Source organism: Rhodnius prolixus, unplaced genomic scaffold (assembly GCF_049639745.1).
Source record: "Rhodnius prolixus isolate KJV_2025 unplaced genomic scaffold, Rpr scaffold_10, whole genome shotgun sequence".
NCBI lineage: Eukaryota > Metazoa > Arthropoda > Insecta > Hemiptera > Reduviidae > Rhodnius > Rhodnius prolixus.
In genome coordinates, this window is record NW_027411615.1 from 10,765,553 (window position 1) to 10,781,711 (window position 16,159).

The window sequence follows — 16,159 nt, forward strand, 5'->3', positions numbered from 1 at the left end:
GATGAGAAAAATACATTAGATTATATTAAGTTGAATGTTATTCTATAAATATAGCCAGGACACCAGATGGATCCTTAAAAAAAAAAAAAAAAAAAAAATCAAAGGGTATTTTCATGCTCTAGAAAGATTGAACTAAATTTCTGTAATAGTTTTGACGAATCCCCGCTAGATAGCATATTTATGCACTTTTCTTAATAAAATTCCAGTTTTTTCTTCTATTCATTTTTTATTTTTAGTACTATTGTGCTATAACGAAAAGCGATTTATCTACTATATGTTGAAAACGCTTAAATGAACTCACTATATAAATAAAAATGTACGGAAAAAAGCATTCTCATGATAGCTAGCGGCGTTTGTGGAGGTATTACAGAATTTTAGTTTAAGCTTTCGTTGCTAGATAGTAATTTAGACTTTTATATTCAGTATTTCGTATAAAATTTAAAATTTTAATGATGAAAATTTCAGAATAACATAATGTACTACAGTTTAATTGTTATAGAGTTTATTTTCAATAACATAATTCCAGGTAAATGAATTTTCCTGAATAAAAAAAAAAAAATGGAAATTGCAAGATAAACAAAAAATTAATAATAAGGAAAAAGTGTAAAAAATAACCCCTAGCTAGCCGAACCTACTGGACAAGACTTTTGTTTTTGTTTATATCTTAAATTAAAAATAAATTTTATTTTATTCAGATTACGCTTTAACAGAGTAAGGCCGCTGTTGGAAAAGAAGTATCTAATTTTTCTTTGAACATTCATAACAAATCATAACGCCTCACTGTTATATTCATTTAAACAGAAAAAAGGTCATCAAAGCTCAATACTACATCTACAAAACAGATGTTTAAGCTAAAAATCAGTGTTAGGTGTTATTAAGACTTAAATAAAGGCAATATGTTAAGGGACTCATGTAATGAATGATTAATTAATTAATTTAATTAACAATTAATTAATTAATTTATCTAAGATTTCAATTATATAGTTAACTAAGTTAAATTGGTGGAAACGAAGGATGAAGCCAAAGTTAGGAAAAATTAAAAATAATTTGGAGACTAAAAAACTAAATAGACCTCATCACTGAAACTTAATAAAAAAATATATCCTCTTTTAAGTTTATAGGAGTTCACTAATATTACAGGGGTCCTCCGAATGTAGTGTGTAGTGTGTGCTAATTCGGAAGATCAGTTCACTTCAGTAAAAATTCCCTTCTTGAATAATTCTGTACACAATCATGGATATGTTTGGAATTTGAGGTCTCGGTTAGAACAACGGCAATAATGTCCGCTTTACCTCTATTGGGGAACAAGTAATCGCATTAAGAATTACCCCTAGGTATGTTCTAGAACAAGCATAGTAAGGCTTGGTCCTGGAAGGTCCTGACATTCAATTCTGTCATCATCAGAATTAGAAAACTTGAAATAAAACAGAAGTAAATCCTGCTTCATAAACTTTTTTCTTTTTTTTTTAATGATCGCTAGCAATGGATGTCAACATTATTTTAACTCGATCAGTAAGAAAAAAAATACGAAAATTTATCGAGATTCTTCCAGATAAATCATGAACCGTAACTTATAGTAAGTTGTCTTTATGATAATATATGATGCTTTCAACTATAAATCCAAACCTTCTTAATGAATAAGAATGAATTATTAAGATGTATAAGATGAGAGTTAGATCATAATTTTTTATTTTTCTCTATTTTTTTTCTTTTACTATTTTGACCTATTATTGTTGGAGTTAAAAGTATCAGTAGAAATGAGATGTTTTTAGAACTCTTAGTATAATGTTTAGACTCTGGAGGGGCATCTGTGGGCAAGGACTGACATACTATGAGATCATAGGCACTCATTTCTTCCGACATCGCTGTAGATCGAAAAGCTACTACATAGCATAGTAGTACATATTAGTTTGGGGTGCATCACAGCTTAAAAGGTATTATTCTTTTGTTTACACCAAATGTTTTTATAAAGGTTTTTATTTTGCTTTTGAAGTATTGCGCCATGTACGTTTAATGGTTTCTATTTAAAAAAAATTGCTTATTCCACCATTTTCACTTTGATACTCTCACTTTAATTTAATATACTGCGGACTCTGCATTTTTTTTTTGATATTAGTTTTTTTGAACTCAGTTCTTTTAAGTTTAGAAGTAAAGTGTTTTGAAATTTATTTGGACTTTTTCATCTTTCATAAGCGACACTTGTCTGCATTAATTTATAAGTGATTAATTAATGGGTGATCAATGTTATTATACGCGTTTATTTTGTAATAAATTATTTAAAGTTGCATGCAAAAAATTTGTTTATTTTAATTTTGTTAATTTTAGTTTTGATTATTAAATTTTACGATATTTTGTTAATTTAATTTATCTGAATGAAATTTTACAATTACTTCCTTCCATTGAGGGGAGTGACTCTATTAAAAAAGTTTATCTCTTTAAAAAAGGAAGCTATCTGATATCATTTTGATATTAATTATTTTGCAACTCTATGAAACCCTTCCTTATTAACATTTACAAATAAATAAACATTTTATAAACTATTTTAAGATAATAGAATTTCTAAAGCTTTTTTAATTACTTTTCTATGCGAACGATGTTCATTTTCCATCACCCTAAATTCTTTTTCCACTTTTATTCTTACGCTCCAATCGCCTTCGCGATATCCTTTTACTGCCATTCCATTCTATCGTCCATCTACTTCCTTCTCTGACGTCCTATCTTTTGCCTCTCTTCGACATGTATCCGATACATCTTTCTAATCATTTATCGTCAATAGACGTCTAAATCATTGTGTCTTCCAATTCGACTCTGTGACCTTTCTTCTTATTAACGATCAGATTCATTTTGTAATGGGCAAATTCGTGGCTGTTCTAAAACTATTTTACTCTACAGTATTTATTTAGGTTTCCTATTTAGCCTTTTAAAGCGTTCTTTAGGTAATCACTGATTTCTGTTTCCTCCAATTTCTCTCACAATCCTACAGCGAATCCAGCTCATAAATTTCTAGAGCTCTACGAACACTAAATAGTCCTCCCTAGCACACTTTTTTTTTCTTTTTAATTGTTGAGCCTATTAAATAGAAGATATGATCAACGAAAGCTCATCAAGAAAGTACTTAGAAATCTCCTGACTCCAATCTGCTTCTCAAAACTGCAAATTTAAATGATAGTAATTTTTCTTAAATTTTAAGATGACCCCTTACCATTTCTACCAGGAAACACTTTTGAATTATTCCCAATATCGTTATTTGCATCGGAAGTCTTTTTATCGACGGGATCCTAAAAGTAAAATAAGGAAGATATTAGTAGAGGAGGTCTTTTTTCCCCTCCTACGCAAACATTGTTACAAATTTGACTACAATGTCTTGACTTTTTTGGTCCAGCAAAGATAAAAAAATAATCTATTTCATGAAACTCAAACTTTTTATTTCCTCAATATATTTGCTGGATTGAGTATAAAGATTTATGAAAATAATAATAATAATAATAAAAATCAGTTAACCAAAAATATGAATTTAATATTTTAAATTACTTTTAATATTTCTTCTTCATCGTAAAAAGAAATATTGCAAAAATAAAACAAATTCAAATTTTAAAAAGAAAAACATCTTGAGTTCCTTGAATGAAACAAAATTGACCCAAATCTTAAGGGGACTTGAAAAAAAAAGAAGAGAAACCAAAGAAATTTCAGATTTGGTATTCCGTTTTCGTGTTATTGTTTTACTTTAAGATTTCTGCCGAAATCCCTAATCCTCAATTATGTATCTTTACTTTTTCTACTATCTTCTCATAAATAGCTTTAATGATTTTATTTTCAATTTTTAAGAAAATCATTTTACTTGTAGTGTGATATTTTTTTTTTTTTTGAAGAGATTACTAATTATTTTATTTTTATTTTTTAGAACTATTGCAATAACTTTGATTAAACTTGGCCTCCTAAATAAGGATTTTTCCCTCCCTTTTGGAATTTTAGATAGCTAATATAAACCATCCACATTTATTCATCTGAAAGCGAAATTTGTGACTGATCCTTCCAGTTTAAGGACAATTTAACATGTTGATTCATAGATATGACATTATTTTATATCATTCTTAGAGCTAGGCGGAAGATGAGTTCATCCGTTATCGTAAAATAATTAATGGGAAGGGAGCACAAGAACGGGAAGTGCCTTGATTTTTTTTTTTATTTAATGGCATAATAAAACCCACATTTCTCAAAATTGTCTTCACACACGCAAATTGTTGATTTCAATTTAATTTCGCGGTAATAAAAGAATTTAGGGAAGGGTTTAGCTCAGTGTTTAGTGTAAACTGGGTTCTGATGCAGAAATTCCGGGTTCGAATCCAGCTGCTAGCCCCTAGATTTTTTTTTGCTTCCTAGGAGTTTCTTACAGCTCACTGTCCGGTGATGCGACAGTCTATAACGAGAGAACTTTGTTCGGACGTCGCCAGTATACTAAAAAAAGCTCTGGGCACCAATGACCTCATATGTTGACGTATCTTAAAAATAAATAAATCCATTTCAATTAAAGGACATGAATTTAGACTTACCACACGTCCTGTTTTAATCTGGCCGTTCCATATTGAAGGTACGGCTCCGACCAATGCATCATTTTGTCCCGGTTATTTGATAAAAATCAAAACGTTTTATATTCGCTGAACGCTTAAATTCAAATTTAATAAAATATAAACTATAGATACGTTTCATCCTGCTGTGCAAATCTTCTTCCGTTGAAAGGATATTTGAAACAATATCATATATTCTGAAGAATGAATTAGATTGGCTTAATGCGCTTCAAATTCTATTGTAAATTAAGTTGTGCTGAAATTGTATTTTTTATATTTGGAAGTACGTTCTGTGATTTATTTACGTTGATTGTTTTCTCTACGAGTTGTGGCGTTGTCCAGCGTAGTTTCATTAGAGCCATTCAAGTTGCAAAAATTAGTAACTGAGCAAAACTGCAATTGATGATAATTCAAAGTAGCGTCTTCACTGTATACCTGGACTAACTGGCGTTTCCAAGACCTGTTAAACTAAGCAAAACTGTCCTAGTTTAGACAAGGACCATCTTTTTTTTTCCATTTACTTTTTAAATTCATCTTAGTTTTGCGGTAAGATGTAGGAATAACTGGCTTAGAAGTTATTGTAACCAGCGAAGCGGCCTGCCATGCTGCCTCAAAGACATATTAATTCGCTAAAATCCCGGAATGCCTAGAGAACCAGGAAACTGTGTTAGTCTTCATCGCTTTCAGTAAAGATCTCAGTAGATTGATCTCAGAAAATTATTTTAGCATTATGAGTAGAAAATTTGATCCACATTAATTTAACAGAAGATAATCAGTGAACACTGCCAATACTGCTCATAAAAATGTTACAACGTGTAGGCTGTGAGCTAGCACTCAAATTACTGATTGCCTAAGGGTTAAAAGCCGTGCCCAAATCGTTTTGCCTACACATAACTATTTCTGTGGTATGATATCTATGAAGTAGATGTGACTGGAGTCAGTAAAAATATAATTTCAGTTAGTCACATTAAAAAAAAAAATGAAAAATAATCTAAAGTTTAAATTTTGAAGTTTATTCCTTCTTAGCAATGTTCGTCTACTTTTAGGATTTAGTTTTTTTTTTTAGGCAGAAAAATACTACCGAATTGGGGATCAAATAGCGTATATAATTAAAAAATATAATTTGTTATTTAAAATTTGCAAACAGAGACACATTATTTTGGGTTCCTGAGAGACTTGAAGCTTTAAGATTATTTAACCATTAATAAACGTAATTATTTAATTTTAACCAAAGTATTTAGGTTTCTCTAAATATTTCGTTTGACTACTTTTATTTAAAACTATTAAATAACGAATAAACTACTAACATTACTGATTGGTCTTTAAGTAATTAAAAGTATTTTTTTGGAGTAAGTCACGGACAATCATTATTGTATTGAGCTTAACTTTATATTGCTTTAAGGCATTCCTCGATGAAATCCGTCTAAATCTATCAACCGACATTATTTTTGCTTTAATATTTCGCGATTTTTTTTTTCGAATATAGAGTCATTTAACTAAGTGGTTACATAAACCAATTTGCTTTTTATTATTTATTTATTGAATAATTTTAAATTAATAAATTTTATTTTAACATTTGACTCTTTTATAAAGCTTTGTTTCAGCACTATTTATTTCGCTACTACACGAATAATTTTCAGGCAAACCAAAATGTCTTGATAAATTCCAAAGTTTGAAAAATCATATAAGCACCTTAGGTAAAATTCGTCGTTTAGGTTTCTGAATGTTCCAATAGATTGAACAAACTACGAATATTTGTAGTGCAACGAATTCAAAAATTTCGTCCGGAAAATAGAATTTAAGAGGATTCTAATAATTTGTATCGGTACTCTTAAATCTAACACTTGAAATTTTGGTACTGAATGTTAGAGGTATTGCTGGATGATGTAGAATATATTTTTTTTTCAAGAAGCTCACCTGTCCTAACAACCAACAATAGGTAGGTATCCATGATTTTATTTTTGTGAAGTGCTGCAGCAACTAAGTACTTCAGAAATCCTTGAAGAAAATTTCATAATAACTGGAATAATTGCGGTAAAATCACTACATTCACGGGCGCATACAAGGGTTCCCATCAGGGGAGCCACATTTTAGCTAGTGTTCAGGGTAAAAACAAGTGTTGCAGATAAATGTCTGGTTTTTGTCGCAGTAATTTTTTTTTTTTTTTTAACAAATGTAGTAGAGAAGCATGCACCAACTTCGTTAAATGTTCGGTCAACTAGGCATTGCAAAAATATATAGCTACATGGAAATACCCTTTTGAGATCTTTTGGAAGCGTTGCATCATGTTCTTTCATCAAATAACAATGAAGCTGAAAGAGCCCTACCAACTAAGTTAAACACAGTTCAACAGTTGGACAGATCAAATGAAAAAATCCCCAATAATGGTCCATATTCAAAAGAATAGCGGCTAAAATCTTTGCTCGCTTTGAGATCTTGAAAAATATTGAGAATTTTTACCTTATTTCTTCAAAACTAACGCCCTTACAATTGTCCCTTTTACCGTCTCAACGAAATTGTAAATGGGGAAAAAATAGAAAAAGCGATCTTCACTCACTAATTCCTTGGCAAGGGCGATTTTTACCAGAAGAGAAATTGGGCAGTTGGCGTAAAGGTGACGGGATATAGAATGTTTTATATTGAAATACTAATTGGTTAAATTCTTATTTAACTTATATTTCTTACAAAATCTTCCTTCAAGTAGTTATACATATATCCATCTGTAAATTAATCCCTACAATTTTATTTGTTTTAATAATATATTTTTAAAATTTTATTATTTTATTTATATTTCTACGAGGGTCGTTTGAAAAGTCCGTGCAAAGTCAGAGAGATAGCACTACTGGCGCGTATCGAGGTTATGTTTAGTTAGTAGCATCTCTTGGAAGAACACACACCAAGTTTCAGCCAAATCGGTCTATTTCTTTGTGTTTGGCATTCGTTTGAATCGAGGAAGTCGAGTGATTTTCAAAAAATGGACGAAAAAGAATTTCGTGTGTTGATTAAACACTACGTTATGAAAGGTAAAACGCCTGAGGAGACTAAATAGAAGCTTGATAAACATTATGGTGACTCTGCACCTTCGATTAGAACAGTTTCGGAGTGACCATATGGGCACAAGTGACGCTGAACGTTCTGGACGCCCTGTTGAGGTTACTACTCCAGAAATCATTGATAAAATCCATGATATGGTATGGATGACAGAAGAGTGAAGGTGCGTGAAATTGCTAGTGCTGTGGGCATCTCGAATGAACGGGTACATAATATTTTGCATCAACATTTGGACATGACAAAGCTATCCGCAAGATGGGTGCCGCGATTGACCAAAAACGAAATCGTGTGAAGTTTGTGCAAGGACGGTTTGCAGCTGTTCCAGAAGAATCCGCAGGACATTAAGCGTCGTTTCGTCACTGTGGATGAAACATGGATACATCACTACATTCCTGAGACCAAAGAACAATCTAAACAATGGGTTACCAAGGGGGAATCTGCGCCAAAAAAGGCGAAGACCGTTCCTTCGGCCGGAAAGATTATGGCGACTGTCTTTTGGGATTCGCAAGGAATAATCCTCATCGACTATCTGGAAAAGGGTAAAACTATTACAGGTGCATATTATTCATCGTTATTGGACAGTTTGAAAACCGAGCTGCAAGAAAAACGCCCACGATTGGCCCACAAAAAAGTCCTTTTCCATCACGACAACGCACCAGCTCACACCTCAGCAGTTGTGGTCGCAAAATTAATGGAAATAGAGTTCCAACTCGTTTCACATCCCCCCTATTCTCCAGACTTGGCTCCCTCGGACTACTATTTGTTCCCCAATATGAAGAAATGGCTGGCGGGAAAAAGATTTTATTCAAACGAGGAGGTGATTGCAGAAACGAATGGCTATTTTTCAGACTTGGACAAATCCTATTATTCGGAAGGGATCAACAAACTAGAGCAGCGTTGGACGAAGTGTATAAGCCTAAAAGGAGACTATGTTGAAAAATAAAAAAGGTTTACCCCAAAAAATTAAGTAGTTTTTATTTTTGCACGGACTTTTCAAACGACCCTCGTACTAGATTATATTAATTATGCTAGATACTCAGTTTTTATTTCAAGTTGCATTTTTTTTTTATTGCAGAATAGATAAGAAATGAAGTGCTATCTATTGCTTTTGGGGTTAACCATATCAATTCTGTGTGTTAACTTCTCCGAAGCAAAGGTATTAATTTAACTTTAAAAGATAATATTGCATTATAGATAAGAGAAGTGTACTATCTGACCAGCCTAAGAAGCTGCTGACATACTTAAAACTTACACAAAGCATTCTATTTTAAAAACATGATCTCACTAGTACTTACAGTTGCTATAAGTAGATTTTATTGCTTCAGCCTTACTTTTTATTCTGCATCGTAAAAATTTAAAATTAATTTTTAACTATTACTGTAAAGTATTTTAAAGTTAATTTATTTACTAATATAGAAGCAAATTTTAAAAGTAGTATATTGAACTTAAGAATCTTTTTATAAAAACTGCATAAATAGAAATCTTTTCCAGCACAAACGAAAAAAATATAGAGGTGAAATAATAAAACCTATTAAAGAAGAATTAAAAGTTGAAGAGGAATCTCTTGATCCAGTTGAAGAAGAAATCTTTATTGGTAAATATTTTTAAATAAAATTATTTAAAATTAACGCGTTGTTTACCTTAAGCATTGTATTATTCCAATCTCCATTCGTATTCCACTTTGTCAAACTTTTAGCCATAAGGCCCTGAAGGAATGTTATAAATTTAATTTAGATATTTAATCAAAGAAATAACAAGTTCTGCCTTTGTTGCTATTGAATGTGTACAGTTTAGAAGCTGTGCTTTCCTAAAGAATAATGCAACATAACAGAATACACTGATCCAAAAAGGGTTACGTTCGATTTTCGACGGTTTACTGCTTCTAGTAGCTCATGAAACGACATTAAAGTGGCTAATTGCATCCTTCTTTAATAGAGGAACGTTGCTTAGGAAGTTTACCTTTACATAATCTGTTTAGAAATAATATAACTAAAAAATGGCTTACCTACCTTTAAAAGAAATATATACCCCTGTGAACATAAAACGGCCTCTACATCTCAGGAGGGCTGTAGTAGTTAACTCCAGAAAAATAGCACGCCAGGAAGAAAATACTTGATTGTATTCATTTTTTAATATTTTGGGGAGGAGCTCTATCTGCTGATCCATCAGAGTCGTTTCATTCTGACTAGATTAAGAGGTTTCAGTGCTGAAAAAATATAACTTTGAATTTATAGGATTCTAGCGTAGTGTGATTATAAATGTTTAGAGTTACACATCATAGTTCAGACTTCATTTCAACAGGTTTTCATTATTCCTGGACTATCAAATATTTACAATTCTCTATTTATTTTAGAATACTAAATAACATAATGTAATATATATAATGTAGAGAGTTTTGCAGAACCTGACTGAAACTGTCTTCTTCTTCTTTTTAAATTTAAACATACGTGTTTTAAGAGCTGAGGGACTTTTTATAAATAATTGGCAAAAATTATTCTAAATTTATGCATAAATTTCTTCTGACTAATTTATTTTAGATATTTTTTATTGAGAGAAAAGGCAAGTTTCGTTTATTTAGTTATATTTTGAAAAGTAGGGTATCTATTTCATTTTGGCTAATCTTATCTAAATTGAGGGATACTTGGAATGAAATTTAACTGTTAATAGATTTAAACAGAATAAACATTTTTAATTTTAATAGACTTAAGCATAATAATTATTTTTTGTAAGTCAGATTTTGAAAATAAAAGTTGGTTACATCGGTTGATTTCCTAGACAAGTATCCCAAGAATCTAGAATTATTAACGTAGTAAAGAGCTTCTTTATAAATGTACGTGAATCTTCGATAAAATCTTATTCAAGTTCTAAGTAATCATAAACACTTACTTAATAGTAGTTAGTGAAATATATGGAAAGGCAATACAATTTCTATCAATTTAAAAAAATAATTGCGTAAAGATTTAACTGGAATATATTTATTATTTTGGAGAGTATAACAGTTTATTGATGAAATGTAGATGAGAGTAGGAAGTATTGGAGATGTTTACTAATTCAACAAGTTGACCTTCTGCCCTTCCAAGTTGATAATAAAATCCATGTATGTGCTATAATTAAACATGATATGTAGCACATAGACTTTTTGCATTCAGCATTTGAATCTCAACTATTGAAACAACAACATCCATCTTTATATATAATATAATCCTTTTTTTTTAAATTAATTTGAAATTTTAAGACGTACACACTAAGGACTTAAAAGTTAACTACAAATTATTAAATCTTAATACGGATAATGTCCAATCTACAAACTAAACGTCTATCAGATTTGTAACTTTTGGAGCACACTTGCACGTTGGAGCTTTGAAACGTCACATCTATTGTTTTAATTAACGAAATTTGAGAGCTGTTATTATTATTATGATATCTGATGTCGAATGCTGAGGTCTTTGGCCACATTCCATGTCCTCATTCATTTTATTCATGGAGTCACTTCACAACACAAATGTAATACATTATATAACCACGTATTATCGACTTATTATATTTGTTTGTACATTTGTATTTGTGCCATTAAGCAAGAATTCCTCCTCTTATCGCTTTCATTCAAGTTGTCTGAGAGTTTATTCAGTTGGTGCACATTATTTAATTTTGTGCAGAAGGCAACAAATAGAAATCGTTCTCCGCATTTTTTATCATTGGTGGTTCTCAACTAATCAAGGTGTACGTGAAAAAGTGTGTCGAGTAAGTTGATCAATTCTGATGTAATTATTCCTCGTCTAAGTGCATTGAAGGCTTCTAATTAGTTTTAGTCCATTTATTGCTTAAAGAGCATTTTCGGTTTGTTTGCATGTTTTCTTTATACTATCAGTTTAATAAGTCTTAACTCGGACACTGGTAATATTGTTTTCATTCCCAAACTCCTGTCGGGCTACCTCATCATCTTTAAGCTTCTATTCTAAGAATTTTACCACTTTCAATTAAGAAAACTCTGCGAGCCAGCCAGGATACTTAAACTCAGAATATTTTTTGATGACTTTCTACTGAGAACCACTTAGAAATTTTTCATATTGGAAAAAACTTAATCATCTGAAGCAAGAGAAACATTTTACCGCATTAGGAACTCTGCCCAAAACACGTTTTATTCAGCAGACAAATTGAATTAGTTTACTTGGAGAATTCATTAAAAATAGGGCCTGGAAGTACTGCTGTAAGGAAAGATGCTGCTATAATTCAAATTGTAGCATAAATTTAAAAAAAATTATCATTGCTTTAAAATAAATGTATTTCTCCTCTGTTCTAGATCCTTGCGCTAATAAACATTGCAGTCCTGGGCAAGTCTGTAAATTAACAGAAAATGGACAACCGTTTTGTACATGTATTGAAGAGTGTTCATTTGAAACTGATCCTAGAAGAAAAGTAGACTTTTTTATTATTTTCTTTCTTACCGCAAAACTGGGTTTTAGTAGATGTATTTCCATACAATAATATTTGTAATTCACATCTACTTTTTGTATTTCGTTTTCTACAGATACAAGTACAATCCATATATAGTATTAAAGTGCCCTTTTAAAGAAATTGTTTAGAACAATCCTAAGTTAAGTTTTATCGAGTAAAGGTTCAAACAAATAAACAAGATTATTGAATTATTTAGATGATTAATATTAAAATTAGTTATTTAATACAAATTATTAGATGATATTTCATTTTTTACACAAAAATTGTTTGTTTTTAAAAAAAAAAAAACGCTAAAAATTAAGGAGTAAACTCCTGTAAAGTAGTGTATAGTAGAAAACATAGATTTTATTAAAGTCTTGAATTATAAAAATGTCAGGAAGTTATTTGTTAATTTTGGACAAATAATGGTCTTATAGAGGAAGAACTCATGAATACATTTAAAAAATATATATACCGATCATGGTTTTCTTATCCAATTAAAGGTTTGCTCGAATCTTAATACCACTTGGAATTCCGATTGCGCTCTTTATCAAATGAGATGTTGGTGCAAATACAGAGACCAGAAATGTCAAGAATTACCTGAGGATACACAAGAACAATACAGACACATGCACATTAATTATTATGGGGAATGCAAATTTTTGGAGGTAATATTTATTATAAATAACATTAGGAGTTTGGATCAGCGTATAGAAAAAAATTTGCTATTGGTGTAGAATTCTTAAAATATTTTAAAAATATTAAATGATTTCATTCTGTAATAATTTGAAACGCTAATCATTTTCACTATGGATATTTTCTTCCATAAAAATAATTTTTTAAAAAATGTATGGATTCTTTTTTCTGATCAGGAAGTTCTTGTTAACTGCCTCCACCATATTTCCTAATGCAAGTTTTTGGTATCACTGGGCAGTGTACAAAGAAGGTTCATACGAAAATAACCTTAAGTTGAAATCCATTCATTAAGAAAAATCAGATACTCTAATAAATAATACTTTACAGGAATGTACTGAAGGGCAAATGGCAGACTTTCCAAGAAGAATGCGTGATTGGCTTTTTAACGTAATGCAAGATATGGCTGATAGAGATGAATTATCTCCTTACTATTTAAAAATGGAACGTGAAGCTCAAACTAATTTAACGAAAAGATGGACTAATGCTGTAATTTGGAAGTGGTGCGATCTAGATTCTAGTCATAACCGGTAAGTCTATGAAGATCGTGGTGACTAGTAGTATTGGATTCGTGTAGAATAAATAATTATTTTAATTTATTTTTATGTAAATAAAAATAATTCACTATGTTTCTTATCTTGAGACAAATAAATACAAGATGTAGGGTCCATTAATCTGGCTTCCCCTTTCCTTTGGAAGTATGCTTAGATAGAGATAGTTTACTTGTATTTATTTTATCTAAATCATTGTGTTCTTTGTTGCATCATAGTTAATTTTGTGGCATCTTAGTAGTTTGTGAAGTTGAACCACCTTAATTGGTTAAGATGATCAGCATTCCGTCAGCTTCAGTCCAATCAAATGTTTAAATAATATTTATTTTGTAATAATTAGAACGTACATAATTTTTTAGCGTATTTAAATTATTTACTGGGTTTACTTAAAATGTCGCAAGTAAATTTATTTTAGTACGTTAATTTCAAGAGTTCCGTTCTTAGTTTTGTATGAGTAAAAGCTATAGTTAACTTTTTATTTTTTTTCTTCTTCTTAAATTATTAAGATTACATGGTGCCGAGTGGTTACAGGCGCGATATTAAGATGTAATGTGCTACTGGGTTCTATTCCCAGCCTTGGCTTTGGATGGTATTTAATGTGATAATGTAATTAAATTTAAGTAATGTTCGACAGCTTTCCTCCATTGCCCAGACAAATGATCGGAAGTTAGACCTAAACCTGAAATTATAGGCGTTAATGATTATTTTTTAAAGACAAGTCAACATCTAAGATCATGGAGGCTTGGACCCAACACAGGATCTCCGCGTGGAAGTACATTGCTCTAATCCCTATCCTCTTTATCTTATTGTTACTATCATCATTTAAGTCTATCAGTCACCTAAGATGTTATTCATATTTATTAAAGGTAAATTTAAAAACAATTATTTTCCTTATTTTAGGGCAGTATCCCGTCACGAATTGTTCCCAATCAGAGCACCGTTGGTTGCTTTAGAACATTGTATAGCTCCATTCTTAGACGGATGTGATTCTAATAATGATCATGAAATTACTCTTAACGAGTGGGTGAAATGCATGGAAATCGAAGAAGTAATTATTATTTTACATTTTTTATTTCTCTATTTCTATTTTCTATTTTGTTGAAATATTTGTAATCAATAAAATAAACGTTTCGTTGCAGGAAGAAATTGAAGCCCATTGTGAGGATATTAGAGATGAATAAATTACCAAACGATTGGTCGTATATACTTAGAATGCCAAAGTAACTAATTTTGACTATTTCAAAGAGGAATTTTTTTACACCTTTTCTTAATTTATGTCAAAATTAATAATTTATTTTGGAGAACAATCACTTAATTTATATTCACTTTAAATATATTAATTAATAATTTGTAACAACAAATTACTATTATGTGTGTTTATAAAGAAATATTTTTTAATTTTAATCTGTTATTCATTTATGTACTTTCTTCATCGTTTCTGATTAACTGAATTAAAAACATGGTCGAAATTAATATGTACACATATATATTCTTATTTCGTCAATATGGTTTTATCCGAAATTCTTATAGCTTGAAAACTTTTTGGTAATGGATCTTTTACATAGTCTAGTAATTTAAGCCAAATTACAAGGCTGAACAATTTGCTTTTATTAAAGAAAATCAACATTATTCTGAATTACTAATTTTATAATTTAAATTCTTGAAAAGTTGAAAATAATTACAAGTAAAAGCTATAACAACTAAGATCTGTACCGCATTTATAATTCATACTTTACGGTTATTTTACCGGTTAGTTTTTTATAGCGTTTGAAGTGTGTTTACAAAATATCTTCAAACTTAAGGTACTTGGTACAAAACTATTTATCAAAAACAGATTACAGTACTTTTAATTAAGTGTGTGAGCAAATGTCTATTTTGATATTACAAGAGACGTAATTTACTGCACCTTTGGCACAAACATTTTTTTTAAAGAAGTTTTTTTAAAGATTTTTTAAAAATGGTAGTGATTTGAAGATGTTTCTAATTATGATACTTTATGTACAGGAAGTATAAAAAATAAATATTCAAAATAGTATAAGTGAGATGATGCTGATAAGCAGGCTCTGTAGCAGATATATGTGTCGACAAGAAGGTTAAAATGTTAGAAACTACTTCCAAACTTAGGGTTTTCTTATAGCTAAACTTACCATATTTTTTTCTGGGACCATTTTCGAATGTTTTTTCAAAACAGAAAATAATGCCTCCTACCTGTACGCCCACAGTTGAAAAAGCCAAATAGCGGACTAGTTAACAAATAGTAATAATTTTGTAGCAATAATGTTTAGATACTCAAATACCGATTGAAACTTATTTGGCCACTACCACTACAAAGATACTAGGACAATTTCAAACTCTCAAGACAGTTCTGTCGATGAACGCCTGCAAAACCTCATTACTCTAAACTTTTATATAGAACTCATATGTAAATTCAAACTTTTATGAACTTACGCTACGGTGCCTGTACAAGATGGAGCTCGGGACAATAGTGCAGATTGTGTCTGGAAGAGGAGGAAACGGCCTCTCACTTGCTGTTCGATTATGTTGCAAACCAGCGGTTGCGCTTTGAAACCATTGGAACTTTGGGACCAAAGGAGATAATAACACAAAAGTAGCTAGTAGGGTAAGTCCTCAACCTCTTTAGTAGGGGAGGTTTCGTCTACTAGATCCAAAAAAGGGGAAGGCACAATCTTGTGGCTGTGGTGCCGTGGGCATAGGTTCCGTCACTTTTCCAATCTAATCTACGCTAGGGGCTAGTAAAAAAAAAGTATTGCCTGTTTTTTCTGTCGTACTTAACATACAAATTAGGTATCATAGACTGAAAAGACTAGCAACCGTACTTTACTATAATTTTTTTGTTTTATAAAC

General features: G+C 30.8%; 1 protein-coding gene across 1 annotated transcript; it reads left to right on the forward strand.

The window, feature by feature from the left end:
• Positions 1–1,776: 1,776 nt before the first annotated feature.
• Positions 1,777–14,698, forward strand: SPARC (secreted protein, acidic, cysteine-rich). The gene is made up of 8 exons (XM_074133406.1): positions 1,777–1,934; positions 8,692–8,772; positions 9,108–9,210; positions 11,917–12,032; positions 12,554–12,718; positions 13,074–13,273; positions 14,195–14,342; positions 14,434–14,698. Exons 2-8 carry the CDS (start codon positions 8,704–8,706, stop codon positions 14,473–14,475), a joined length of 843 nt encoding a protein of 280 aa, XP_073989507.1. The 5' UTR covers positions 1,777–1,934; positions 8,692–8,703; the 3' UTR covers positions 14,476–14,698.
• The last annotated feature ends 1,461 nt before the right edge of the window (positions 14,699–16,159 follow it).